General features: G+C 49.2%; 9 protein-coding genes across 9 annotated transcripts; 4 read left to right on the top strand and 5 right to left on the bottom strand.

The window, feature by feature from the left end:
• Positions 1-776: 776 nt before the first annotated feature.
• On the bottom strand, positions 777-1,271 carry BDV37DRAFT_263754 (uncharacterized protein). Its single transcript, XM_032083600.1, has one exon. It carries the CDS (start codon positions 1,022-1,024, stop codon positions 860-862), a length of 165 nt encoding a protein of 54 aa, XP_031935596.1. The 5' UTR covers positions 1,025-1,271; the 3' UTR covers positions 777-859.
• A 2,441-nt stretch (positions 1,272-3,712) lies between these two features.
• Positions 3,713-5,713, top strand: BDV37DRAFT_34306 (putative MYND domain protein). The gene has a single exon (XM_032090493.1). It carries the CDS (start codon positions 3,840-3,842, stop codon positions 5,523-5,525), a length of 1,686 nt encoding a protein of 561 aa, XP_031935595.1. The 5' UTR covers positions 3,713-3,839; the 3' UTR covers positions 5,526-5,713.
• Positions 5,714-8,709, bottom strand: BDV37DRAFT_34305 (uncharacterized protein). The gene has a single exon (XM_032090492.1). The coding sequence runs from the start codon at positions 8,524-8,526 to the stop codon at positions 5,902-5,904; it is 2,625 nt and encodes an 874-aa protein (XP_031935594.1). The 5' UTR covers positions 8,527-8,709; the 3' UTR covers positions 5,714-5,901.
• A 175-nt stretch (positions 8,710-8,884) lies between these two features.
• Positions 8,885-9,185, top strand: BDV37DRAFT_288689 (dolichol phosphate-mannose biosynthesis regulatory protein; the record flags this gene model as incomplete). The annotated part of the gene is made up of 2 exons (XM_032088307.1): positions 8,885-8,941; positions 8,997-9,185. The coding sequence occupies 2 exons, from the start codon at positions 8,885-8,887 to the stop codon at positions 9,183-9,185; spliced, it is 246 nt and encodes an 81-aa protein (XP_031935593.1).
• A 1,379-nt stretch (positions 9,186-10,564) lies between these two features.
• Positions 10,565-14,447, top strand: BDV37DRAFT_34333 (uncharacterized protein). The gene is made up of 3 exons (XM_032090494.1): positions 10,565-10,688; positions 10,753-11,092; positions 11,166-14,447. The coding sequence occupies exons 2-3, from the start codon at positions 10,899-10,901 to the stop codon at positions 14,248-14,250; spliced, it is 3,279 nt and encodes a 1,092-aa protein (XP_031935592.1). The 5' UTR covers positions 10,565-10,688; positions 10,753-10,898; the 3' UTR covers positions 14,251-14,447.
• Positions 14,447-15,412, bottom strand: BDV37DRAFT_34299 (HD domain-containing protein). Its single transcript, XM_032090491.1, has one exon. The coding sequence runs from the start codon at positions 15,355-15,357 to the stop codon at positions 14,644-14,646; it is 714 nt and encodes a 237-aa protein (XP_031935591.1). The 5' UTR covers positions 15,358-15,412; the 3' UTR covers positions 14,447-14,643.
• Positions 15,413-15,855: 443 nt separating this feature from the next.
• Positions 15,856-17,133, bottom strand: BDV37DRAFT_276271 (beta-ketoacyl reductase; the record flags this gene model as incomplete). The annotated part of the gene is made up of 4 exons (XM_032085534.1): positions 15,856-16,336; positions 16,376-16,743; positions 16,798-17,051; positions 17,088-17,133. The coding sequence occupies 4 exons, from the start codon at positions 17,131-17,133 to the stop codon at positions 15,856-15,858; spliced, it is 1,149 nt and encodes a 382-aa protein (XP_031935590.1).
• A 1,767-nt stretch (positions 17,134-18,900) lies between these two features.
• BDV37DRAFT_291159 (uncharacterized protein) lies at positions 18,901-19,962 on the top strand (the record flags this gene model as incomplete). The annotated part of the gene is made up of 3 exons (XM_032088880.1): positions 18,901-19,276; positions 19,326-19,648; positions 19,707-19,962. The coding sequence occupies exons 1-3, from the start codon at positions 19,070-19,072 to the stop codon at positions 19,960-19,962; spliced, it is 786 nt and encodes a 261-aa protein (XP_031935589.1). The 5' UTR covers positions 18,901-19,069.
• A 232-nt stretch (positions 19,963-20,194) lies between these two features.
• Positions 20,195-24,011, bottom strand: BDV37DRAFT_291157 (uncharacterized protein; the record flags this gene model as incomplete). Its single annotated transcript, XM_032088879.1, has 7 exons — positions 20,195-20,914; positions 21,003-21,142; positions 21,222-21,622; positions 21,678-22,565; positions 22,624-22,766; positions 22,818-23,248; positions 23,298-24,011. 7 exons carry the CDS (start codon positions 24,009-24,011, stop codon positions 20,224-20,226), a joined length of 3,408 nt encoding a protein of 1,135 aa, XP_031935588.1. The 3' UTR covers positions 20,195-20,223.
• Between the last annotated feature and the right edge of the window lie 132 nt (positions 24,012-24,143).

Below are 24,143 nucleotides of genomic sequence, written 5' to 3'. Positions count from 1 at the left end.
GCGAAGGCGATAGATGAGGATGTTTCGGGCCCGTCGAATAACAGCTTGTATCCTTTGGTTTATGATATTAATGCGCAGGGGTGTAGGGTTGGGACTGAGTTGAATTGTTTGACATTTCATGTTGTTGATTCTGTTGGATAGATTGTTGTTTGTTCGTTCATATAGCCGAGGCAGCTCTAATAGCCTGCTTGTAGATGTACATTCGGACGTCATTTTCTATACTTTGCTTGCTCAGTCCATGATACTTCTCAAAGCTGATCAAACAACTCATGGAAGTATTGAGTACGTGGATCGTGATATTAAACTACAGAATTAATGCTTGTGTGTATGTACATGCTAGGAGGTAGCCTATCTGGATATATATAATGAATCAATAAACAAGCCTTTTCATGCGTATTACGGACAACTTATTGACAAGAGGTCATGGTGAGGTTTTCATTTGACTGAGTACATATTTTGATCCAAAGTACAATGCGAAGAATGCATGTCCTGACAAGATGGTCCCCCATTGAGCTTTTCTCACGTACGCCGGAAATGCGACTTTGCCCGTTAAACAAATCACCATGTCTCAGCAACAGTTGACCATGGCGCGATGATACTGATGCATATTCTATCAAGGTTTCTATGACCTCAAAGAACAAGTCGAATATCTCCACGGTCAAAATGCCCTCACTCTGTTAAGAAATGAACGTGAGGAGAGGCCTATAAAGTATATACGAGACCCACAGTAAACCAAATCGGCGAGCTATAAAGTCTAACTAAGACTATCATAATATCTTTCCCTCGGAAGTACAAAGTATCCAACGAAACCATGAAAGCTTGGATGATCTATACTTTAACGCATGTTATGATAAGGCTTTCAAGTCAAGCAAGGCATTGCCGAGCTTCTATGCAAGGGGCTGAAACCATTCCCAATAAGCCGATCAACCATTTCCCGGCTATTCATTGCCCTATCACATTTTAGGAAATATATTTTCCGAGCTGTGTAGTGGAGCAAGGCCCTAGAATGGATGTTGGGGTACATACATGAACAGATAGTGGCGCATCAGTGTTACTGCATCATATCAGACTTACGACAAAGGGATTTTTGGTCGGCTAAAACGGTACTTTAGCTTTATACATCACGGTGGCAATTGAGTTAGCTCTATAGCCTTTCTTTCAACGGCAGAGATCGACCGGGGAACTTATCACAAATAGAAACAGTGTGCCTTGCTTGAGCTATTACTCTCGGTTAGAAGAGCCGGACGTGATTCGTGCTCTTGTCATCACAGCACTCGTGCGTATGTCCCTTGCTGTTGTTTGCGTCACTGTTTTCAAGTGTGCAATCTCATATTAGAGTGTCGCCAGATGTTTAAAAAGGTAGAGGTATGTCAATTTGGGAAATACTATGCTTGCTAGCACGCCTTAGGCCATACACGCCGCCTAATACCGATAATAAGGACATAATGGATCAGAAGATATACCCTACAGGATCTAGTGATCGGAAAAGTTGCTATCTTTTGTCCCAGATAGCCTTTTTTCGCAATGTAGTAGACATATCATACTAAGCGGCGGCTTCTTGATCCCCACAGAACTACAGCATTCTCCACACCTTATATTGCTAGGTTTACCAAACTGAAGTGGCTGTCCTGAATCTCTGCAAGGGAAGTGCCGATATCTGGTAACCGAGGGGCCCACCGATATTACAAAATGCAGGAGTTAACTATACACAAACATGATCATCGATCGATTAGACAATCAAGATTACGTTGGCCTGTTAGAGCTTAAGAATTAACCGTCTTGCTATACGACGCGTCATTGCGAGACAGAATCTAGGTTAGAAACGCTCCAATTAACCCAGAACCAACACAGAGGAGCAAGTTCGTGGACGCGAAACAATTCAATCATTAGGTAAACGCACGCGCCACGGAGCTTGTTCTATCTAGAACCTGACTCTATCATACACATGATAACTGTAACATGGCACGGCTTCTACGGTAGCATAAAAACTATGGGCAGATTTAACTGTCTGCACTTCATTGCCACCCCGCCTACGTACTCATGGGAATGGATGTGCTCAGCCAAAAGTAATGATATGACGCACTGTATCAGGGGGAGACGATCGGTAATGCAAGGGGCCCTAATCAATATCTGCGGACTCCACCCCGGAAATGCTAGATAGTTTCCCAAGCCACATGAGACAGGTCATATCACCTTTTCAGGGTTCAGAAAATCTAAGCCCTATCTACCTGGAGAACAGGTATAAAAGCGAGCATCATCCATGCTCTTACAACCTCATTCCTCAGCATCAAACACAATCAAAGCATTCAAAGCCTACTATCACTACTACTCTCTCCACTACTCGGTTCTTCCGTGACAACCAAAGCCTTCTTTTACAATGAAGTTCTTCTCCGCCATTGCTCTTGCCTCCTTGGCTTCTTTCTCTACAGTCTTTGCCGTGCCTAGCGCGTCCGGTGGCGAGGACTGCGCCCACTTCATCTACAGAACTCTTCGCGATAAGCAAAGCACCGACATGTACAACTGGTTCCGGATCATTGATTCGCAGCCCAACAACCCTTGCAAGTAAAAAGTTCGCCTTTCCAATTGTTCCACTCAGTGTAAGGACCATTCATTTGACTACTTTCTATTGGCATTAGCTCACCATAAGCAGCGACTATTCAATCTTGTCAACTTTGCCGGATACTCTCGCTTTATTCCCTCGCGGTAATTGGCCTAGCAAGACTGAGTGAGAAATATGGGAGGACGTTTCTTGAAAGTGCTGTGTATATTGGATCGTGATACATTCACCTGGCTTGTAATTACAAGGAATTAATATTGCTTCTATTTCTGATACTGTCCATGTAAAGATGAGTAACGTACACCATCTAATACAATTCGCACCTGGTCGCGGCTGTTGGGAACTGTTTTTGCCTGCTCCCAGCTTCTGGAAGCTTGGTTGGCGAACACCGTCAAGAAATTGTTGCTGTGGGTACTCTGTAGATCATTGACTCTTTCGATGTGATATGTTGATTCAATATATAACGGAGCCAATCATAATGACAGCTTATCCTATGCGAATCGATAGTTATTTTTGCCTTTCTTTTTTTAATCCACCTGTTAATGTAAGGGTAAAGCCTTTGTTAATGAGCTTTTAGGAACGTCTTCTTGGCCAGTGAATTTAACAGAACCAATGAGTCCGGCTATAGGAGCCTACGAGTACAACAGAATTCCAAGTCATATACATCGGTTGCTGCTAATAATCTGTATGCATGATTACATACACACTGGGAAGGCAGTTGCTGGTGCCATTCACGGTACCACCGCCAGGGTCGATATCGGAAAACCTGACAAAGTACGGGGTAAAGAAACGAGACAGATGGGGTGATGTTAGTCAACTCGAGATTAGAACGAGTATGACTTCTCCTGAGTACTCAGCTATATTACAGGTCTGATTTCGACTGCTATTCCAGTTTAAACCTTGGGGTGAGATAACTTGATAACCCATACTTGACCTTCCTAATCTGGATGATGTAGGGCAAACCTCTGTTATCATCACGTGGTGATAGACATCTCCCCGCATTCTTCTTTTTTTTCTCTTTTCATACATTGATTTTTCACTGAAACAAGAAAACTTCAATGATTTGTGCAGCTATATACATCAATTGTTGACTATCGTGGCGCTGCACAACAAGCCTGGCCAATACATTAGATCTGCCGGGGAGACAATCTATTTCAACCCAAATACAGCCAACATTTGGCCTTCATCCCACGTAACAGTTACCCCACGTTTTGAACAGAAGAAGTGAAATAGCCACACAGCTTCTCCAGCTAAACTAGATACCGGAGTCTACAAATCAAAGATGAACGACCTCCTCCACTCACGCTCGGAAACAACCGCCCGTCTCTACGCGGACCCCCACAACCCACATCTTCACCTCGAACGGGGACTACTCCATGAGCAATTGGGATTTGCGGATTTAGCATCCGCGGACGCGTATCGTGCTCTTTCACTGTTGGAGTCCGTCGTTGACCCCGACGGATGTGAGTTCCATGCTCGAAGGAAGATAGATACTCAAGCTCAGGCTGCAAAGGAGGGGGGGCAAGAAACTGAAGATGACGACGACGACGACGATTCATATATTGCTACAACACAAGACGAGTATGACGAAATCATTGGGACTGTATATGCCTTGCTTGTTCGGAGCTTAGTCACTTGCCGGTGCTACAGAGATGCATATGAATTCTGCATGCGTGGTTTGTCGCTACTTGGAAGTATGGAAAAGTGTAATGGTAAAGCTGTGGATGCCCTCAGGGAGCAGCTAGGCGCAATTCAGAAAGTATATATTTCTCGACGACCAGACTCGGTTAAGGACAATGGAGCTGCGGAAGTGGAAATCAACCCCAGTGCTCTGAATGCGCAGGGCTTCGCGCGGAGGGTCCTGTACCCCTGGAACGAGCACGAGCCAGACAGAAAGGCCCCCGAAACACTCAAGCTGCTCAATGACAGACTGAAGGACGTTGCGCCCAAATGTGAAGTGCGGGCTGTTGCCCTGCCCGCCCTACACGGCACCACCGACGAAGGAACCTCATCAGAGGGCGAGGTATCCATCCAACTAGGCCTCTTCGCCAAAGAAGACATCGCCCCCGGCGAGATCATCCTTCGCGAAAACTCCCTCCTCACAGCCACTAACAGACTCCACGATGACCTCTGCGACGCCTGCAACGCCCCTCTCCCCGACTTAGCATCCGAGAATCCCCCCGTCGCCTGCACAGACTGCGACGACATCATCTTCTGCAGCCAAGCATGCCACGACCAAGCACAGGAAACCTACCACGGCGCCCTCTGCGGCCTGATGGAGAATCTCGAATCCATCGGCAAGGACATTCCCGACCCCAAAGACAAAGCCGACTACCTGTACCTCCTCCTCCTGGGCCGGGCAATCGCCATGGCCGCAACACAGGACGTGCATCCTCTCGACCTCCCCGAGATCAAGTACATCTGGGGCGACTTCCACGACCTCGAAGACTCATCCGCAGGCTCTGTTACCTCCGACGACCCCACCGCCACCCTGCCCTTCTCCTTCCACCTCAATATCCTCCAGCCTATGCGCATGCTCGAGGAAATGGAACTGGATCCGTACGAGGCCCTCTCCCGCTATGATACCTGGGTGCTTAATACGCTCTATGCTAAATTCCGCGGCACCGCATCCGGTCGTCTGTCTACCTGGGATGGTGGCCCGGAGCTCTGTGCTGTGCATCCGCTCTGGTGTCTTGCGAATCACTGCTGTGATCCGAATGTGAGGTGGGAGTGGGGTGGTGAGATTACCTTCCGGGCTCGGACGGAGTCTGAACGTCCTGTTTGGAAGAGGACTGGTACCGGGGAGGAGCAGACGCCGTCCAGGAACGAGGGGATCAAGGCCGACCAGGAGATCTTGAATCATTACTGTGATATTGGACTGAATGTCAAGGAGAGACGGGAATGGGCTAGAGGCGCATTGGGTGGGTTGTGTTTGTGTGAAAGGTGTTTGTGGGAGGCCGCTGAGTAGATTTGTTTACATTGTCCTTTCCTTGGGGGAGTTTACGTGAAAAGATAGATGGGTTGGATGGTTGAGTGAGTGATACCCTAGATATGATAGATGCTGTGCCGAAAAGCTATTGTTATAGTTTGCGTTTTATATAGAAAGCTAGACCTGCGACTGATGCCAGGTGAACATGTGGATCATTTGCAGTGACTGCACTGCCTTTTTTGCTATTGGGAACGTAAATGCAGGGTAGTACAAATACACCTAAGAAACCGAGCCTTTTAACCAGTCCTAATAAAATAACTCATGACCTGCGGTCAACATCAAATAATTGAAATTCTTTGTATGCGTCTTAGAGGCATCTTCATGTCATTTTTACAACAACCCATCACCATTTAAATTAGATATAGTCAGCGGCGCGGCCCCGACGAGGAGGAGTCCGGGACGGCGATCTACGCCGAGGGGGTGAGCGAGACGGTGATCGGGAATCCGAGTACCGGCGTCTTCTTTGATCACGTCCCGATCGCGCGGGGCTCGGGGAACGTGACACTGAAGCATCACGGGCGCGCCGAGCCGGGGCTGCCTTGCGAGGTGAACGCGACGATGCGCGTTTAGAGCGAGGAGGAGACAAGGACTCAGACGAGTAGCGTCTGCCTCGTGCCTCGCGCCGAGGTGGAGTAACAGATCTCGACACCGATCTGGAGTAGCTTCGGTTCCTACGACTGTAACCCCGTTTCTCGGGTGTAACAGACCGAGATGGTGAACGTCGAGGGGAGCGTGAGTCGTAAGACTTGGCACGAGTCCGCCTGGGGGGAGTACGAGAGACCGACGACCTTTTGGGTGATCGGGATCGACTGTAAGAAACCGAGCGCCGGCGACTTCTCGACACTGGTGACCTGGAGCGCGAAGGCGTGTAGCTGTAGCTCCGGCGAGAAGAGCCGGAGATGGATCGTGAATAAGACCTGCCGCGACTGACCGAGCGACGGCGGCCTCGGCCCGGCGAAGGCGAACGGGAGTATGAATAGGAGCGCGAGCGCGAGCGTGAGTGACGGGGGCCAGTGCACGTGGAGCAAGATGAGCGAGAGCTGACAGATTCAGCGTCTGACTCTGGAGTAGCGTCGCGCGCAGGGAGAGCTGGGACTGTCGGCTTGGGGAGGTTCTTCAGGTATTCACGCATGTCCTCTGTCAGAATACCAAAGCCGATACTTGTGAAATAGTTGATAGAAAAGCGGGTGTTGCGAGGGTTATCTGTTGGGAAGAGACCTTCAAAGCTCGGGCGAAGTATCTCATCTCTCATGCGCTCCTGCAACTTCGGGAGACCAAGGTGCTCTCCTAGGTCTTGGAAGAGAATCTTGATGAAAATACGACTGCTTGAAGTGGTTTCTTCTTCATTGAGGTGAATGACGGACATAACATGCCAGCCGATGGCGTCGGTGCTGAGCATATGGCCGAAAAAGCGGGCAATATTGCGCAACTTATTGGTCTCGAATCGATGGATCGTGTCATAGTACTTGGCGAAAGCAGCCTCGAAAAGGTCACACCAAAGACGATTGATCTTGGAGAACCGCTCACCAATCAAACCGTAGAACTTTGAGTATGTCCTTTCTTGAGAACAGCACTCAATAATCATCGACGGAAGTTCGGGCTCCAGGCCGGGTGGCAGTGAGATCTTCATCAGTTTATGACAGCATTCTTCAAAATCAATGCTGGACATGATCGTCAAGTAGATGGTCCTCCGCAGGTTGACGAGGTCCGTATTGCTTTGGTCTTTGATATCCATCTGCCGCTCTTCTTCAGCTTCTTCATCAGAGCTCTCATCGGTCTCGTCCTCCTCATCTTCTTCGTCATCGCTACCTTCACCTAAGATCTCAGCCTTCAGTTTCTTGTACGCGTCTTCGTGTTCCTCCCATTGCGGGTCGTATTTGAAAATGTTGAGGGTATCTTGAGTTTCAATCTCATCGTCAAGACCAACACGGTGTGTGATCTGATCTTCTTCCTCTACCAGGTCAAGTTCATCTTTGACCGCTGGATTGTCTTTATAACGGTCTTTACGGACTTGGAACAAGACTTCAATCATGTACTGGACTCTCTTGTCGATATCGGCTTCATGGAGGATGTTTCTGAACTGATCGAACACCGCCAGGGCAATAGGACCACTCATTTCCTCCAAATGCTGTCCGACTTCCCTTGTGAGGCCGACGGCAATCTCCACACTGTCATCTGTGGGTTTGTGGAGCAGGAGAAGAAGAATTTGAGCTGCAAGCATCTCATGTACGACCTGTTGATTGCACAAATGAGCGATGAAAGTCGTCGACGAGATGCAGACCGCCTTGTCGTTTCGTTTGAACGCTTTGCGGAACTGGACGATCAATCGATTAAGCAGCAGCTCGCCAACTTGAGGAAGTTTGGTGTTGACGATAGCCGCCATCGCAGCGTAAATTGGCGTGAACGGCAAGCTGGCAGCTTGAGCCTTCATGATGCTCCTGCAAAATAGCCCGCGTCCACGTACCAAGTTCTCACCGAAAAGTTCTGGCACAATATGTTTGATATTTGAGACGTTGACTTTGTTGATAAGACCGTTGATCGATTTCTTCAAAGCTTCCCATGCCATACGCTGATATTCTTTGCTCGTCTTATCTGTGATCTGGGCTTGTAGCGCCCGGAGTCGAGCAGGGGGGATGTAAGTTCCACCCGACCGCATATTCAGAAGCTTCTCATATTCTGCTTTGGCTGAAGCTTGTTTTTCTTCTTCCGTCATCGGTTTCCGCGCGGCCTCCTGCTTCTCATGTTGGCGGACACGCTCCGCAAGTTGTCGTTCTCGCTCAATGGCACGTTCCGGGTCAATTCGTGGCGCGTCGCCATCTTCTTTGACAGAGTCACCTGGAGGCGACCGGCGACGAGTTGGAGAAGGCGAACGAGAGGGGGGCGAGCGTTTTCGTGAGCCCGATGGTTTTGGAGAATAGGACGTGCCAGGCGGAGGTGTGGGCACTCGCACCGCCGACTGCAATACGACCGGGTCTGTCATCGTTCCTTAAAGTTCCCCAGATCACCCTGGGACCTCAATAAAGGAAGAGTGACTCTTGAGTCAAGTTGCGAAAACGTTGATGGTTGAGCTCCGTCGGACAGAACGTGAGGCGGCGAAGGGTAAAGTCTTAGCGTTCGGGCCAGGTCACGTGCCACTCAGGAGCCAAGCTGTTCGTGTTGATGCGATGGGATGGTCTGTCCATGCCCATCTTTCAGGCTAGCAGTTCTTCGCAATTACTCTATTAGGTCTACCCTATAGATTTGCTCACCACTATGGTAAGAAGAAACTAGTCTGTATCGTTATATTTTCATATGCTGATTGTCGCTTTTTCTAGCTGGGCCAACTCGTCGGATCCGCCATGCTCTTGGCCGCTACCGCAATCTTTCTCTACTACACGGCTTGGACTCTTCTCATGGTAAGTCTCCTTCTATGCCTTTTGGATTTATGTGCACCTATTAACAAGGTGGTAGCCATTTGTCGATCAGGACCACCCCCTCCATGACCTTTTCCCCCCTCGTGTATGGGCTATCCGCATCCCTGTCATCCTTACTCTCCTCGGATCGGCTGTGGTTGGTACATTCATCGGAATCGTCATGATCAATAGCAACAAGAAGAAGGCGGCCAAGGCCAAGGCTGCCGCGGCGAAGAAGAAGACTTGAGATGTTGCAATAGGCGCGACCTTCGGTGTGTGCGCAGGGGGAACCTGGATGCGTCGGAACAGGTGTCATATACTTTGTAACAATACACGTCATATCCCTTTTGATTCCTGGAGTATGCATGCATGCAACTTCCACGCTCTTCCCTATTATACTCTCAATGGAATCTTCCTTGAACCTATCACGTGGTGCGATTCGAATACAGCGACGACGAACCGATAGGTCAATCCAAGTTGGAAGATATCACATGAGGTTGGGTAACCCCAAAGGGGAAACTCCCCAAAGAAGTCACAGTATCCCATATAAGCGAGAGGACCCGACGGATGGACTTCCAATGTGATTTAATTAAACCTCCACCGTCATGCCTCAGTCACCGCTTGATGATGTGCCAATGATATTCAGGGACCTTGCAGATGACGGCGAGTAGTTACGAGTATGCGGTAATGCGGACCTACCGGACAGAACATTCCTGATGATTCATATTTGGTTGACAGGGAAGCAACAGTGGCGGCTAGACCCGGATTGTCCACGGAAGAATTTAGAAGTTGAGTTCCAGTTGACTGTGGCTTTGCCATTGCCCTTCCATGTCCGAGTAGTAAGGGCTCTTTGGCTGCATTATTCAGGCAAATCACGTGGCGCCCGCTGACCCGTGTTCAGACGTGTGTGGTTTGCATTGTTTGTCCGGGGGGCCCCTCATGCGACCTGCAGGGCAAACCAATAATTTGCCTGGAACATGGTGGATGGATCGTCATTTGAGTGCCGAGTGGCTGTGGAATGAGGAGTGGGGGGGCTTCCTTTCATTCTAAGAGGAGGGGGGCGGATGACTCCATACTTATCTTTTTGGTTTGCAGACTGCAAGGCAAGCGCGGTACTCCGTAGATCCAAGGTCCGGCTGGAAAAAGGCACGTTAGGCAGTCCGAAACTGGCGTCATACCCTGACGGTCACCGTCTCAAACGGACCAATCATCACCTGATCCTCGTCATGTGCCGGCCTGGGGACCTCACGGAGGGTACCAGACTTTACCATACCGTACCGTACCTGCCGACCGAATCTAGTTCCGTCCAACTAATAGTAGTCTATTCGTGGCCGGTCACCACTAAGGTTAACTAAATCTGGGCCTGATAGGAGATAAGTCAGCCTACCCATGGGGGATGTCATCCATACTCCTGACCTGACCCCCCTCCCCCTCTCCCTCCATGTTCTTCCCCAACCTCTCTTTCTATTTCCTCAAACAAACTCACTTCTTTGACCAAAACTGTCTTCTTTGTATCCGGTATATCTATCATCTTTGTACATTTTGTAACTCGTGTTCCACTTCCATACATCTGCCCCGGATTCTCGGACGAACGGTATAAGCAGCGCTTCCGTCTCGCCCTAATCTCCGAAGCTACAAGCGTATCTTGACTCTGGATACGCTGTTGCTTTGCTAACCTTTATTCCTACGCGCACCGAAACCGCTTTTATCACAGTATTAAACCCAAACCTCCTTTTCAATAACCATACATGTACGTATTGTTTTGCACCCTCGATTGCTGGGTGAGTCATACTAACGGGGATGTTTGTTGATAGTCAACAGTCGATAGTGCCATACCTCCGCGACAGTCTTTGCCACCGATAACATCGCGAGACCCCCGTTCTCAGACCTTATCACGGGTCCTGAGAGCGGTTTTTCTTATCGAAACCGTCTTGCCTCCTCGAGGCAATCCTTCCATTTCATGCCCCCGGCAGCTTCGGACGATCTATTCCGCCAGCAGAGCCGGTCCGTCGGTGACCCTAGCCCACCCCTAGAGGATTTGAACCAAACTCCCCCGGAGAATGAACACAGCGGAAAGAAGAAAAAGGGAAAAGTCGGATCCAAGGGGAAGACAAAGACAGCCAAGGCTGCAGCAAAGACACCGCCGGAAGACTTGTAAGCCCAGAGCACCGCGAGTTTTGCCACTTGGTCCATCAGATCACTGACCTGGAATACTCAAAATGCACAGGATTCCAGCCTCTCCGCCTCTGCAGGCCGAACCGTCGTCATGTCCAGACCCTCCGTTGGCTTCTGAACGTCCCAACAATATCGTCTCGCCGGTTCTAGATGCACTTGGCTCCCTTAATGACTCACCAGAGAATGATCTAGCGTATCGTACAGATAGCTGGGCAAAGTCTATCCCATTTGGGAAGAGCCCACCGAATGACGTTAGTGACGGCGAAATCGCGAACGGGTCTCCCTTTGCCTTCCCCTCAAATCCGGAAAAGGGCGGTTTTAGCCACCCCTCCTCAACGTCGCCTCTTCCCAGGGCAAGGCCTTTGAGCTACGGCAACGGGTACTTGAGTAGTGACTTATCTCGACAGCAGTCTGTAGATAGGTATAAAAGCCACTCCGTCAGCGGCCCATTCAGTAACCCGATTCCGTTGCCGCATTTGCCCCAGGCCCATTTCTATGGAGCACCTGATATCGACCTCCCACTCGTGTCTGGCCAGAACAGGCAGTCGACAGGTGAAAAATACTCTTTCTGTTCCTTTGACACGATCTACAGCCCTTCGTCCAAGTCGTCGAGGATGGGAACTAGTGTTCTTGTTGTGGGTACTGATGGATCTTTGGAAGTCCTCGCAGTAGAGGACCGTAAAACGCGTTTAATTGGGAAGCTGGCCGGTCTCAATGGTCGTGTGATAGACGCTAAAATCCTGGCTTGCAATTTACCCAATGACTCGTGCTCAGCATCCAGACCGCATGTCGCTGTCATTATCCATGGTCCATGTGGATTACCTGACGATGCCACTCGCGGCTCTTCTGTGGGTTCAGAAGTGAATGAGGTACCTCCCACGCCCACCGGGCGCCAGCATCCTGCTGAGAGGCGCTCGGTGAAAGACGATGCCAGATATTACCAGACACGCGTCGAAATATATTCGCTCAGAACGGGGGATCACATCACGACTCTATTCACAATGAAGCCTTCTCCGTACTTTGAGAGTATCCCTGGACTGCCTGCAATTGCACCTTCACCTGCCGGAAATTTGAAGCTCTTCGCGGGAGGCAACTATGTAGTTTTGGCATCTGGAGCTAGTGGTGAGGTATTCATTTACAGCATGAATGGGTACCAGTGCCTGGGTAAAACTTGGACCAGTATTCGCTCACGGGAATCCCGGCGTTACTCGACTTCTTCAAATTCAACAGATCCTGATGGATCTCGGACCGACTCTCCATCTGGGATTGCTAACACCGACAGTCCTATTGTTGCGCTGAAGGGAAGATGGCTGGCAATCGTCCCACCGTCGTCCACGTATAGGGCGTCGCTTCCAGGGACGGTTCCTCCGTCGTTGATCCAGGGTAAAGTCTATGGTCTTGACAACCGTAATCCTCCAGCAAGGCCAGCAATAACGTGCGCTACGGACGTTGGCGAGGGCCCGAGCTTCTTCGACAAAGTAGCAAGAGGCGTGACGCAGGAGATTGTGAGAGGTGCAAGATGGATGGGCGACCAGGGGCTTCAAGCGTGGAATAATTATTGGAATAAAGACCAGCTCCAATCTTCTGCGCCCCGCCGCTCTCCCACCTTGGGAGATTTGCCGCAGGCATACAGCGCCTTCCCACCTACTCATGCCCAAGATACCCATACTACCACATCCGCGGAGCCTGACATTGTTTCAATCATGGACTTGAAAAGGCTTGAAGACGGCAATGAGACAAAGGCCGCGCTGTTCAACCCCGTTGCCACGTTCCAGCCTCCAGAAGGATGCAGCTTTCTCTCCTTTTCGCCTAATGGACTAATGCTACTTACGGCGAGCACGAATGGAGACGTTCAACACGTCTGGGATCTCATGCAAGCTAAGTACTGTCGAGCCGGAGCATTGTTGTCAGAAGATTCCGTGAACACTTGTGCCAATGTGCGCCAAATCGCACGGTACACGCGTTTGACAAAATCATACATTGTCGACGTGATTTGGTGTCCTCCCTCTGGAGACCGACTGGCAGTTATTACTCGGAAAGGAACAGTACATGTCTTTGACCTACCGCGGAGTGCTTTCCAATGGCCTCCATTCCGGCGGGCTCGCCCAACATCTAGTAAACCGCCGGCACCTGACCAATCAACGGATGAGTTGTCTGACAAAGCCACCCCAGTGAACCCTCTATCAGCGGCATTCAAGCTTGTTGGGGGCAAGACGCAGCCTATAATCGCCGCAGTTAGGGGTCGTACCGCAAGTGCTGGTGGGACTTTGCCTGCAGTAGGAGGATTTTCATCGTCGGCTGGTGTTCGAGGCGGGAAAGTAGTTGCTGCTGGTCTCAGCAAGTCAATGGGGGCAGCCACTGGGACAGTTAACACGCTCCGCCACGCTGGGGAAAATCGCCTGCACGGGCTGGCCCGTGACCCGGCTGCGTCTCGTGTCACTTGGATTACGAATAAAGACCAGGTATTTTTAGGCTTGGTGGACAGCGGGCACTTCCGGCTCTACAGGGTGCGACGTACTATCTCTACTCAGAAGAACCGGCAGCTCCAATCTGTGGTAGGAGGCAAGGAGATTGAATTCCGGTTGCCCCCAGTTCTGCAAACGCCCTGCGGTCCTATGCCTGTTAGCGCGTTTAATGTGGAGACCCCTGTTCGCGCATCGCTGGCCTTGCCTTCTTCCAATCCACGGCCGTCTCTTGCATCCAAACTTAAATGTCAGCCTCTCTCCCAGGCGGAGATCGAGACAAACGCACCTTACCAACCTTTCCACACGGACCAGAGGGTTAGTCTCTACGTATACCCGGAAATTGGTCATACGGACGAATCATCGAATCTGCCTTCTGGCAACTGGGTATTTGGTGAAAACCTGCCCATGACCAGAATACACGTGCGCCCATTCAGCGCTGGTGGCGATGATGATGATGGCGAGACGCTACATGAACACCAACTGGGCTCTGGTGGTGAGATGGAGAATCTAATCAGTCTTGGCAATAGTACGGGGCATCCTGAAGAGGTTGTGATTACCACACGCAGAAAGAAGAGACGTGGCTCGTCATTTCCTTCGGCTGGATCTGGAGGCGATGATGGCTTCTTTGAGGATGACTGCGACTTCTTGGATTTCGCCCGGGATAGGGTCTAATTGCATTATAATCTTTTTTTCCGGGGGTATATTGAAACGCAACGACATGCAGTTAGTTTAGACATTACAGCGGTTTTGGCGTTGGTCTTGTTTTGATATTTGTCTCTCCCTACACATCTCAGTGGCATTGGCTATGGCATCACTGTCGTTTTACCCTGCACAACAAATGGTTATCACCGAGTGCAGCAGGTGGTTTGATCGAGCCATACGTTCCTTTCTCTTTGCGCGTGCCTTCACAGCAGATAATATCGTCACCTGTCACATACCCATTGGTGTATTGAGAATTGATAGACTGGATAGCATGATTTCGGACTTGATGTCTATAGGTTAATTTATATTGCATTGCATGCTCTCACTCCTTGTTCTCTCCCATCTTTATACAAAGCGATCTTCCTACGCGGCGTCGTTCAGTTCGTCCGCCCACCACTCCTGAAACTCCTTCAACCTCGCCGTGCGCACTCTGGCCATCTCTCGTCCAGTCTCCGTCTTCATCATACTCTCCAGCCTCACCAACTTCTCCTCAAAATGCTCAATCGCATTATCCATCACCCACATTCCCTCAGGACAAAAGTTCTTCCCCTTCGCCCCCAGAAAAGTAAAACACCGACCAATACCCACCGCCCCGATAGCATCCAACCGATCCGCATCCTGCACAATCGCCAACTCGGGATACCCCTCGCGAATCAACCTGCCCACCTCCTCTGGCTTGGCCCTCTCCGTCGTATACGACACATGCGACACAATCATCTGCACCTTCTCCGCCAAGGCCTCCTCCGCCCCATGCGCCACAAGCACACAATACACCAGCCGCTGCGGATCCACCGCCTCTTCTTCTGCGGCACGGCCCTGAATAGAGGCCGAGATGGCCGCTACTTGCGACAGATATTTCCGGTCCCCGATGTCATGCAGCAGCGCCGCGAGGTGCACCACGTCGGCATCGTACACTGAGGCCGCGCGGGTTGTTTCGCGCGCCAGGATTTTTTGGGCTAATGACACGACGCGGTGCACGTGTTGGGGGTTGTGCGAGGGGTCGTGCGAGGCCATGCATTTGGTTACGAATGCGGAGATTTCGGGGATGAGGTTGGGGGGTAGTGATGAGGGGGACATTTTGGTTTTTGGAGTGTAGACTTAGTAGAAGGGTGTTTTGTTTGGGGTGAGTGGGAGGTTGTTGTTGGTGGTGGTTGTTTTTGGGTTTGATATAGTTTTTTTTTTATTTGGAAAATATTTAATTGTTTATTGGGGCTGGGTGATTGATGTGGGGGGTTTAAAATACGGAATGTTGTTTTTACCAACTCGAATTTATAAATACATTTCTTAGGGTTGTTTCCGCGCGGGGAGGCTATACTGGGCGGAGGGATGAAATGGATACATTTAATTCAATTGACCTTCGGGACTAAGTGCAGTAGTAAAATATTAGGAAAATGTAAGCGAATAGGAGAAATAGAATTAATCTCCTTGGAAATGGGAGATAAAAAGCCCAAAATGAATCATGAATTATTCATATCAAGGCTGTATGGTTTCCTGACATGTATCACCTAACTGATAGACTATCCTTCATATAGTCAGAAATATATAGCAAGCCGACTCGTATGGATGGAATATCGATCAGCTCTCTTTGGTAGAAGCAGTACCATTGTCATCAGCTCTGTACTTTGCCTTCGCACGTTGAACAATGATATGCACCAAAGATCCCACCGTGTTCGCTTTCGTTATCTCGTCCACGGTGACATGTAGTCCAAGTTGCCGACTTAGCCAGGACTTCACTTCTATGGCCATTAATGAATCAACAGCCACGGCCTGTGCCTGTCCCAGGTCCATTTCTGACAACTGACTAGTACGATGATTGATCAATTTTGCCAGTTCTAGGACCAGTATGGTTTGCGTCCCCGGGTCGCTAAAAAGGCGAGAATCTTTCTCGACCCTCTCAAAGAGCAGCTTGATCTGGTTGTCAGGCTTCCGGTTGTCTGCACGAGCGACCAAGTTCTGATACATTGAAAGCCTCGCATCCCGGCCATATATATCATCTTCCAGCATCTTTGTATACCCCGTCTCGCTAAGACTCCGGAAGAACCCAATTATCAGCTCACTTCAATAAAGGTGCCCGGCTGTATTCGGTGTCCGAGACTCAGAAATGGCGAGCTGCACGCTGGCGATGAGTTGCTGTTTGCTTAATCGAGTCCATCCCGCCGTATCTAGTTGACGAGAAACAGCTTGGTCCTCGATTGCTGCTGAACCCGCAACGGGGCCAATGTCGAACACCGAAGAGAGAAGGCCCATTTGCCGACGGTATTGGGTAAAAGCATCTAGATACGTGCAGACAGCACTATAGTTAGCCTGACCAGCGTGACCCGTAATACCGACCAAGGAACTCAAAACAAGAAAGAAGTCCAGCGGCTGGCCTTCTACGGCCCGATGGAGATTCCATGTCCCGGATACTTTTGGTGTCAGTGCCGACTTCCATTCAGCATGGGTCATGTGTAGTAATATACGATCCTGGAACAGGAGCCTTGTTAGTGATGAGACACGATGAAATGTTCAGTAGCGTACCTGTAGGGAGAGAGCTAGGTTGATCTCGCCCGCAAGAGGTTTGGTGCAGCTAGACACAGCTGCCTTCACATCCTCTAAATTAGTCACATCTCCGGCGACGGTGATGATTTGACAATTCTGTGCCTCGAGCTCCTTGATGAATGACTGCTCCCTTTCTACGCGCCTAGTGGACCTCGACATGATTACGAGCTCTCGAGCGCCTCGACTTACCATCCACTGAGCAAGAACACGACCAACATCGCCAAGTCCTCCAACTAGAAGGTAGGAAGTATCAGAAGGGAAGGTAATACTGCACTGAGTTGACATTGCATGAAGTTCAGATGGCGACTCGGGCATACGGATAATGATCTTCCCCTTGTGAAGGCCACCTTGCAGGTATCGAAAGGCCTCTTGGACCTCCTGGGCGTGGAAAGCTCTCACTGGGAGAATTGGTCTGATTTTGCCTTCTTTATAGAGCTCAATGAACTGATGTCCCAGCCTGTATCATATACTTTAGTTCAAACTGTGGCTACTTATGTGATAGCTGTCAGCTACAGACCTTGTGGCTAAAGCTCGCTTGCTTCTCAACACTCCCATAAGGTCAATCGCGATGAAGGAGCAATTTTCGGAAAAGGAGACATGGAGAGCGTCCCATGTGTCAGAATATCCGGTTTTCCTAGCTCAACCATTTGGCCAAACTCAGCAACACAATCCCAGGAAACATGAAGCAGTTTACCGGCAAGAGAATTGAGGACTACATCAACCCCTCTACCGTTCGTCTCACGCATCAGGTCTGCGTAGAATGAGGATGACCTGGAGTCAGATATTATTTCTTGGAATACCAAAAGTCTCCAACAAGTACTGAACTTTTTCTTCCGTGCTGACTGTCGCATAGATCTAAATGCTGGTCGTCAGAAACTCGCTACCGGCCGTCCCTGGGGTTCTTACCTTAGCCCCGATGTTCTGGCACAGATGTATTGCGGCTATTCCCACCCCGCCACAAGCAGAGTGAATGAGGATAGACTGTTTCTCTGTCAGGATATGTAAAAAAAAGAGATCGACTCGTAATTCTGCTTACATCACCTCGATCAAGCACAGCGCGGTGTAGAAGAGAATAAATAACGGACACATATGCAGCTGGCATGGTTGATGCCTCTTCTAATGAGATACCATCAGGTATTCTCAGGCATTGCTCAGCAGGGATAGTAGCTAAGGTTCGAAAAAGCCCAAATCCTATTGCCAGGACTTTTGTCATCAACTTTTAAATCAACAACATTCGACCCGACTCGGCGTACAAGACCGCTTCCCTCCAAAGTTTAGCCCTCACTAGCAGCAAATCAATGCTGCTAATAGCTTTTTCGAGGTCAGAAAGCACCGGCTTTCCAAAAGGTATTCGTTTAACAGGCAGTTACAACCCTAACGCTCCAGTGATTAGGGGCGACCACTTATCCAAAAGGAACTCGGCGGCAGAAGCGATAGTTGTATAGGACTGGAGATACTGTGTCTCGGAATTTTATACTAGAAAATAATTAGTAACGCTAGATAGCTATAACTATTGTATGAGTAACTGATTCGACCACAGCTACCAGGGATCTCGTTGGATACGTCTCCTATGCTGCTGTTAAGATAATCGATTCTATTTTGAAGGTTACTACTATTGCTGTGCTTGCAGGAATAGTACCAGCTGATTTCTCTCCAGTAGTAGTATTTCTTGAAGTCTTGTTAAGTTAGGTAACTCTTCACTATGCTTGACAGCGAGGTTGATATCTCTTATATATCTGTATTCTTTATCTTCTTTTCTTTTAGCGACAAGTATGTCAAGACAAAATGCGGCGAAGTCCAGTTCGAAATTGGTTCTTGAGTCAATTTAGGGCTACTCCGTATGCTGTTAATTATGTAGTTGCAGGAGTAGATTTCTCGGACACCTGAAGTCCATTCTAGGTTATGATCTTCTGCTAAGCGAACAAGGGGCTGCCAAGGATTGTAACCACAGTTTCGAGGCACCTTCCGTCTATCAGCTCGTATTAGCCCACTTAGTTGGACTACAATGATACAAATGTAGTGTGTTGATCTCTACTACATTGAATTAGGTTACGCTCAAGCCCCAACATCGTATTTAACTGCGCCGCACAAACTGCAGATCGCTTTGGGCACAATTGCGCAGGAGTTGGAAAAGTGGCATGGCTCATAAAACGATCGTGAGTGAAGGCGCGGCGCGAACACGTTTTTCTTGCCTGCACCTGCTCTATTATCAAATGCTTCGCATTTTCACGTATATTGTCATTCGCAGACCATGTCCACCGCACCTGCGGACAAACCTCTAGGGATTCGGGCCACTCTCTGGCTCGAGAAATATATGCCCTGTGTATTTCTCCTGCTGTTTATCGTGCTGGCCTGTATATCCGGTGCCTTTTACCATAGAGTCTATCAACACCCGGAGCTTTTCGAGCCTCCATATAGCCCCTATATCAAGCCCGGTACAGACGGGCCGTTAATAACAGTATATCATCTTGTTCGGATCGCGCAAAAGCCACTAACCGGAAGTCTAGACATGTGTCGGTCTGGGAGTGTTCCTCCTGTCTATCTTCATATCACATAGTGGACTATGGTGGTTCGCTTGTGTCGTTACTCGCTTCGGTCTTACTGCGGGTCTCATCGCCTCTGCCGTCCTTCAATCGCGATATATGCCGCTGCCTCTCGGATCATGCGAAAATGATAACGAGTGGCGAGACCCCACTGGTATCCCAGAGGGAACACCCACAATGTTCGAGGTACTGCCGATTCAATCGGCCAGAAAGAAATTCGGTGGGCGTTCTAGAAATCGGCCATGTGATGCACTAGTCACTCTTTGGAGATTCGAGATTGCCTTAGCGTGAGCATACCTTTTGCGTTTGCCTCGCATTTTCTTTCCACGAATCTAACAACGCCAGGGTTTTGACCGCACTCTTGGGTTTATGTGCCTGCCTCCTCGCTGTGTATACAGTGATCGCAGATAATCCAGCGACATCGGCGCCTGCAGGTGCGGCTCTTCAGTGGCTTGGGAAGCCTTTCAAGTCTGCAGCGGGCTGGGGCAAGGGCAAACGTAGCAAGGAAGGGAAAGAAGCTGAGGCAAAACTCCTTGCTCCCGATCCCGAAGGCTTGGGATATGTCGATCACGAGATGGGCATCAGAGTCCGTCCGACGTGAATTGATTGCCATTTGAGGATCTCCTGTGCTATCAACAAGGCCGGCAACTATCTAAGTTCTTGGTGAAATTTAACCCGATATCTACCGCGAAGGTACGATGAGATAGTGTCGATTTGAATTTATGAATACTCCACTTTGTCATAATAGTGACTAAATATGATCCTAACTATAATTGCAGGTAGTATTGACTCTGCATAGTTGATACTGTCAATAAATAGAATTGTAGACTGCTGTCAGTTCTAAAGCTGAGATTGACTGCAGTCACGCTGGTCCGGTACTTCCACCTTTTTCCTCATCGACATCGGATCTGCTCTTCTTCACCATGCGCATTAATCTGGACTCAAGACGTTTCCATTGTGTACGAACGGCTTTCCCCAATATGGTAAAACCACGAGCAATAAGCTGGTACACCTTCCTGAAAGGATATCCCAGAAAAGCTATCAACTTCACTGAAATATCCAGCACAACCGCGACGTAGCGGTCCGGAAGGAGCTTCAGAACAGCAGCCCACGGTATACAAACGATTGAGCAGCCAATGCATATAGCCCATTGAACGCCATCCAACGGAGTGACGCTGAAGGCAGCACCTCCAACGAAGATGATGAGGATTTGCCCACCAACCATCAGCACATTGATTCCCATGAACCAGTAATTCCGTTGGATACCTTCGAATATATTGAACTTGTTGTCTAGGCGGCGGTTGTTGAGTTCATTAAATATCTGCATCCAAACGAAAGTGTTGAAGATTATTGTGTCGAGCTCTACTTGCTTTTGGTGGATGCGGGTGTCGTAACCCAGGATACGATCACCCGCGAAGTATAGGGTGAAACAGACGGCCAGTTTGTATATAGATTGCCCGATTATCATCTTCCACATCGTTACCGTGAACAAAGGAGCATTTCTTGGGACCGGAGGCCGTTGGAGTATTTTCTCTGTTGGGGCATCGGTTGCTCTGGATTGTGTTAGGAACACGAGCTCGACGTCCAGGCCCAACCGGGTGTCTTCTAATGTTGGGATCTGGGATAGAAGGAATCACTTACAGCGCTAAAGCAGCGAAGGTATCCATGATCAGGTTAACCCACAGTAGCTGGACAGCCTTTAGCACACTTTCATTGGAGTTGCTGTAGATTGCTGTTACCAGCGTGAGGAGAACAGCAGTGATATTGACAGTTATTTGGAACTGTATGATTGTTAGAATAAGGGAGAGGGAAGAGAAGGGCTAGAGAAGGAGAATGCAGAGCGCGAAGACTATGGCCTACCTGCAAGAACTTAGAGACAGCATCGTTGACAGCCCGACCCCATGCCATAGCCGTCACGATAGACTTGAAGTTATCATCCAAAAGGATGATAGAACTCGCCTCACGCGCTAATTCCGTTCCGCTGATGCCCATTGAAAAACCTACATCGGCGGACGTCAAAGCAGGTCCATCATTTGTCCCATCGCCTGTTACTGCAACCGTCTCACCAAGACGTTTTAGATGCTTGACGAGCATACGTTTGTCATCGGGTGATGAGCGAGCTAACACCTGCAGCCGTGGGATAATGGCATCCATCTCCTTTTCTGTTAATTTTCGGAACTCCGGACCCTCCATAACAATGCCGTCACCATTCTTGATTCCACAGGAGGTGGCAATGGCTGAAGCTGTATTAATATTGTCACCTATAGTGTAACCATTGTTAGGCCACTAGAGTTCAGATGAGGGAGAAGAACTGACCTGTGACCATTTTGACTTGGACGCCTGCTGAATGGCACGTTTTGATTGCTCCAGGGACTTCGGGTCTTAACGGATCATGGATTCCAAACGCCCCGATCCATGTCGTATCTCGAAGCAATAGCTCAAGGTCGGGCAAGCCCTTTCCGCCATCCGTATCAAGACTGGTAGGCCAGTCTACGAGGTCTGTGTAGACGATGCCAATTGTGCGTAGGGATTTCTTTGCATAGTCATCAATGGTATTCAAGATGGCCTGGCGAGTGCCATCAGAGATGGGTTCGGTCACTATCTGGTTTTCGAAAGACTGGCCCGTAGTTACTGTCCGAGTTGATGTGTTAAGTATGACCTCGGACGCCCCCTTAACAAGTAATCGATATCCAGTTGGCCCAGCACGATAGACAACCCCCATTGCTTTGCGACCAGAATCAAAGGGAAATATGTGTTCAATATGGGCATTCGCTCGCTCCTCAGTGAGATCCGTCATGTGTAAATAGTCTTTTGCAAGTTGAAGAAGAGCAATTTCTGTCTTGCTCCCAACAAATTCACGCCCACCATCTTGCTCCTCTTCGAAGGCTGTTGAGTTCAGGGCGATACTATCAATCAGCAGCTTTTTGAAAATACTCGGAAATAATCCTAGAGTCTCCAGTATTGTAGGAGATGTCGATGGATAGCCTTTCTCAGTTGGCTGCTGGTCAAAACGCTCATTGGCACCGAAGAATCCCATGACTACGGTCATCTTGTTCTGGGTAAGTGTTCCAGTCTTATCAGAGCATATCACGGTAGCATTGCCCATAGTCTCACACGCACGCAAAACTCGGACAAGGTTGTTCTCTTTGAGCATACGAGTGGTAGCGAAAGCCAAGGCAAGCGTCACGGCCAAGGGTAAACCCTCTTGAAGGTCATTAGTGGCATAGCGCAAGATACGGCCTACTATATATAGACGACTTACCAGGTATGGCAACCACGATGACTGTAACAGCGACGATAAGGATATCCATGAATTCCTGGCCTTTCACATTTGGCGAAGCATCGTTATCAGGTAGTTGCACTAGGAACCGGATTAAAAGGACGAAAAAAAGAAGCAAAGCAGCGCTACGGGTTTCTATTAGTAGGCAGTTTTGATCTTAACTGGGATTCTCACACCTTGTCCCAAGCCATCCTATCCACCCGGCCAATCTAGCCAGCTTGACCTGAAGGGGCGTTGGTTCACTTTCTGTCTGCAGGGATGCCATAATCCTGCCATTAGTAGAATAGCATCCAACGCTAGTCACCAAGTACGTCCCCATCCCCTCAAGCACCTTACTTCCGGAAATGATGAAGGGGTCTAGTTCCCTGGTGGCAGTTCCGTTGACGATACTGTTCCATACTTCATGACCACTGGCCTTGTCCATGTGGTCAGATTCACCTGTCGCTGACGACTCGTCGCATTTGATTCCGTGGCCAGAGATGATGACCCCATCGGCAGGTGGGGAATCACCAGGTTCAATGTGCAGGACGTCGCCGACTGTGATGTCGGAGATGTGTACCATAAGTGGCCGCCCCGAGCGGATCGCTGCAATATCGCGCTCAATTTTCTAGATGGGGTCAATTCAAATATTACATACAAGGGAAATATCAACTTACCCGTCTGTTTAATTTGGCAAACTGCCTCTCCTTCTGCCAGTCATTGCCGGCTGTGGCAGCCACCACTATTATAATAGCGACACATACGGCCACACCTTCAATCCAATCCACCTGAGACTGTCCGCTAGCTGCTTCGTATATACCCAGCGACAATGATATAACAGCCGCAATAGTTAACAGGATAATGATCCTATCATTATATGCATCCCAGAGTAGCTTGAGAAAATGTTTCCTTCTGGGTTCAGGCAATGCATTGCGGCCAAAGATCCGGATTCTGTCGAAGAACTGGGACGAGGACCTTTGCACAATAGGCGTCTGGCTATCGGCATTCAATAGTCGCGGCTGGCTGTCTAGCTTGGAGAAGGCGGACTTTGTGGCCTCGTCGAATGTTACGTATTCCGATATCCTGTCTTCGTCCACAGAAAGTCCGGCCGCAAGGTCAGTTTGAAGCCCAATTTCTAGACCCCTAAGGCCGCCTAAAGCATGGAAGGCGGCAAGGGATTTGGGATTCAGCAACTTGTTCAGCTGTCCGGGCGAGAACGCAAACTTATTGTCAACGACTTCAAAATCACGTTCATATTGTGGATCAGGAGCCAAAGCTTCGGACAGAGGGACATCGTCGTACTGAAGACTGGTTGACGAGATGTTGTCAGTGCTGTGAGTATACACCACATTAAAACTTGTATGGAAACTCTGGCCAGTCACGGTGGCCATGATGAATATTCGTTATATCAGTAATTGTTTATACCCATGCCGACCTTGAACTGGGAGTATCGCCAGTATTATGGCATACCATCTGAAGCGCTGTACGACCATCTTCACTGAGTTGATCGTGGCTGTGTTATG

The sequence above is a fragment of the Aspergillus pseudonomiae genome, assembly GCF_009193645.1.
Source record: "Aspergillus pseudonomiae strain CBS 119388 unplaced genomic scaffold BDV37scaffold_125, whole genome shotgun sequence".
Taxonomy (NCBI): domain Eukaryota; kingdom Fungi; phylum Ascomycota; class Eurotiomycetes; order Eurotiales; family Aspergillaceae; genus Aspergillus; species Aspergillus pseudonomiae.
The sequence above is the reverse complement of the archived record's forward strand: the minus strand, read 5'-3'. Positions and strand labels throughout refer to the sequence as shown.

Bases quoted from the DNA above. Each gene is read 5' to 3' on its own strand.
- BDV37DRAFT_263754 (XM_032083600.1), bottom strand. From the start codon at position 1,024: ATGTACCCCAACATCCATTCTAGGGCCTTGCTCCACTACACAGCTCGG.
- BDV37DRAFT_34306 (XM_032090493.1), top strand. From the start codon at position 3,840: ATGAACGACCTCCTCCACTCACGCTCGGAAACAACCGCCCGTCTCTAC.
- BDV37DRAFT_34305 (XM_032090492.1), bottom strand. From the start codon at position 8,526: ATGACAGACCCGGTCGTATTGCAGTCGGCGGTGCGAGTGCCCACACCT.
- BDV37DRAFT_34333 (XM_032090494.1), top strand. From the start codon at position 10,899: ATGCCCCCGGCAGCTTCGGACGATCTATTCCGCCAGCAGAGCCGGTCC. The intron at 11,093-11,165 runs GTAAGCCCAGAG...CAAAATGCACAG, and splicing joins AAGACACCGCCGGAAGACTT to GATTCCAGCCTCTCCGCCTC.
- BDV37DRAFT_34299 (XM_032090491.1), bottom strand. From the start codon at position 15,357: ATGTCCCCCTCATCACTACCCCCCAACCTCATCCCCGAAATCTCCGCA.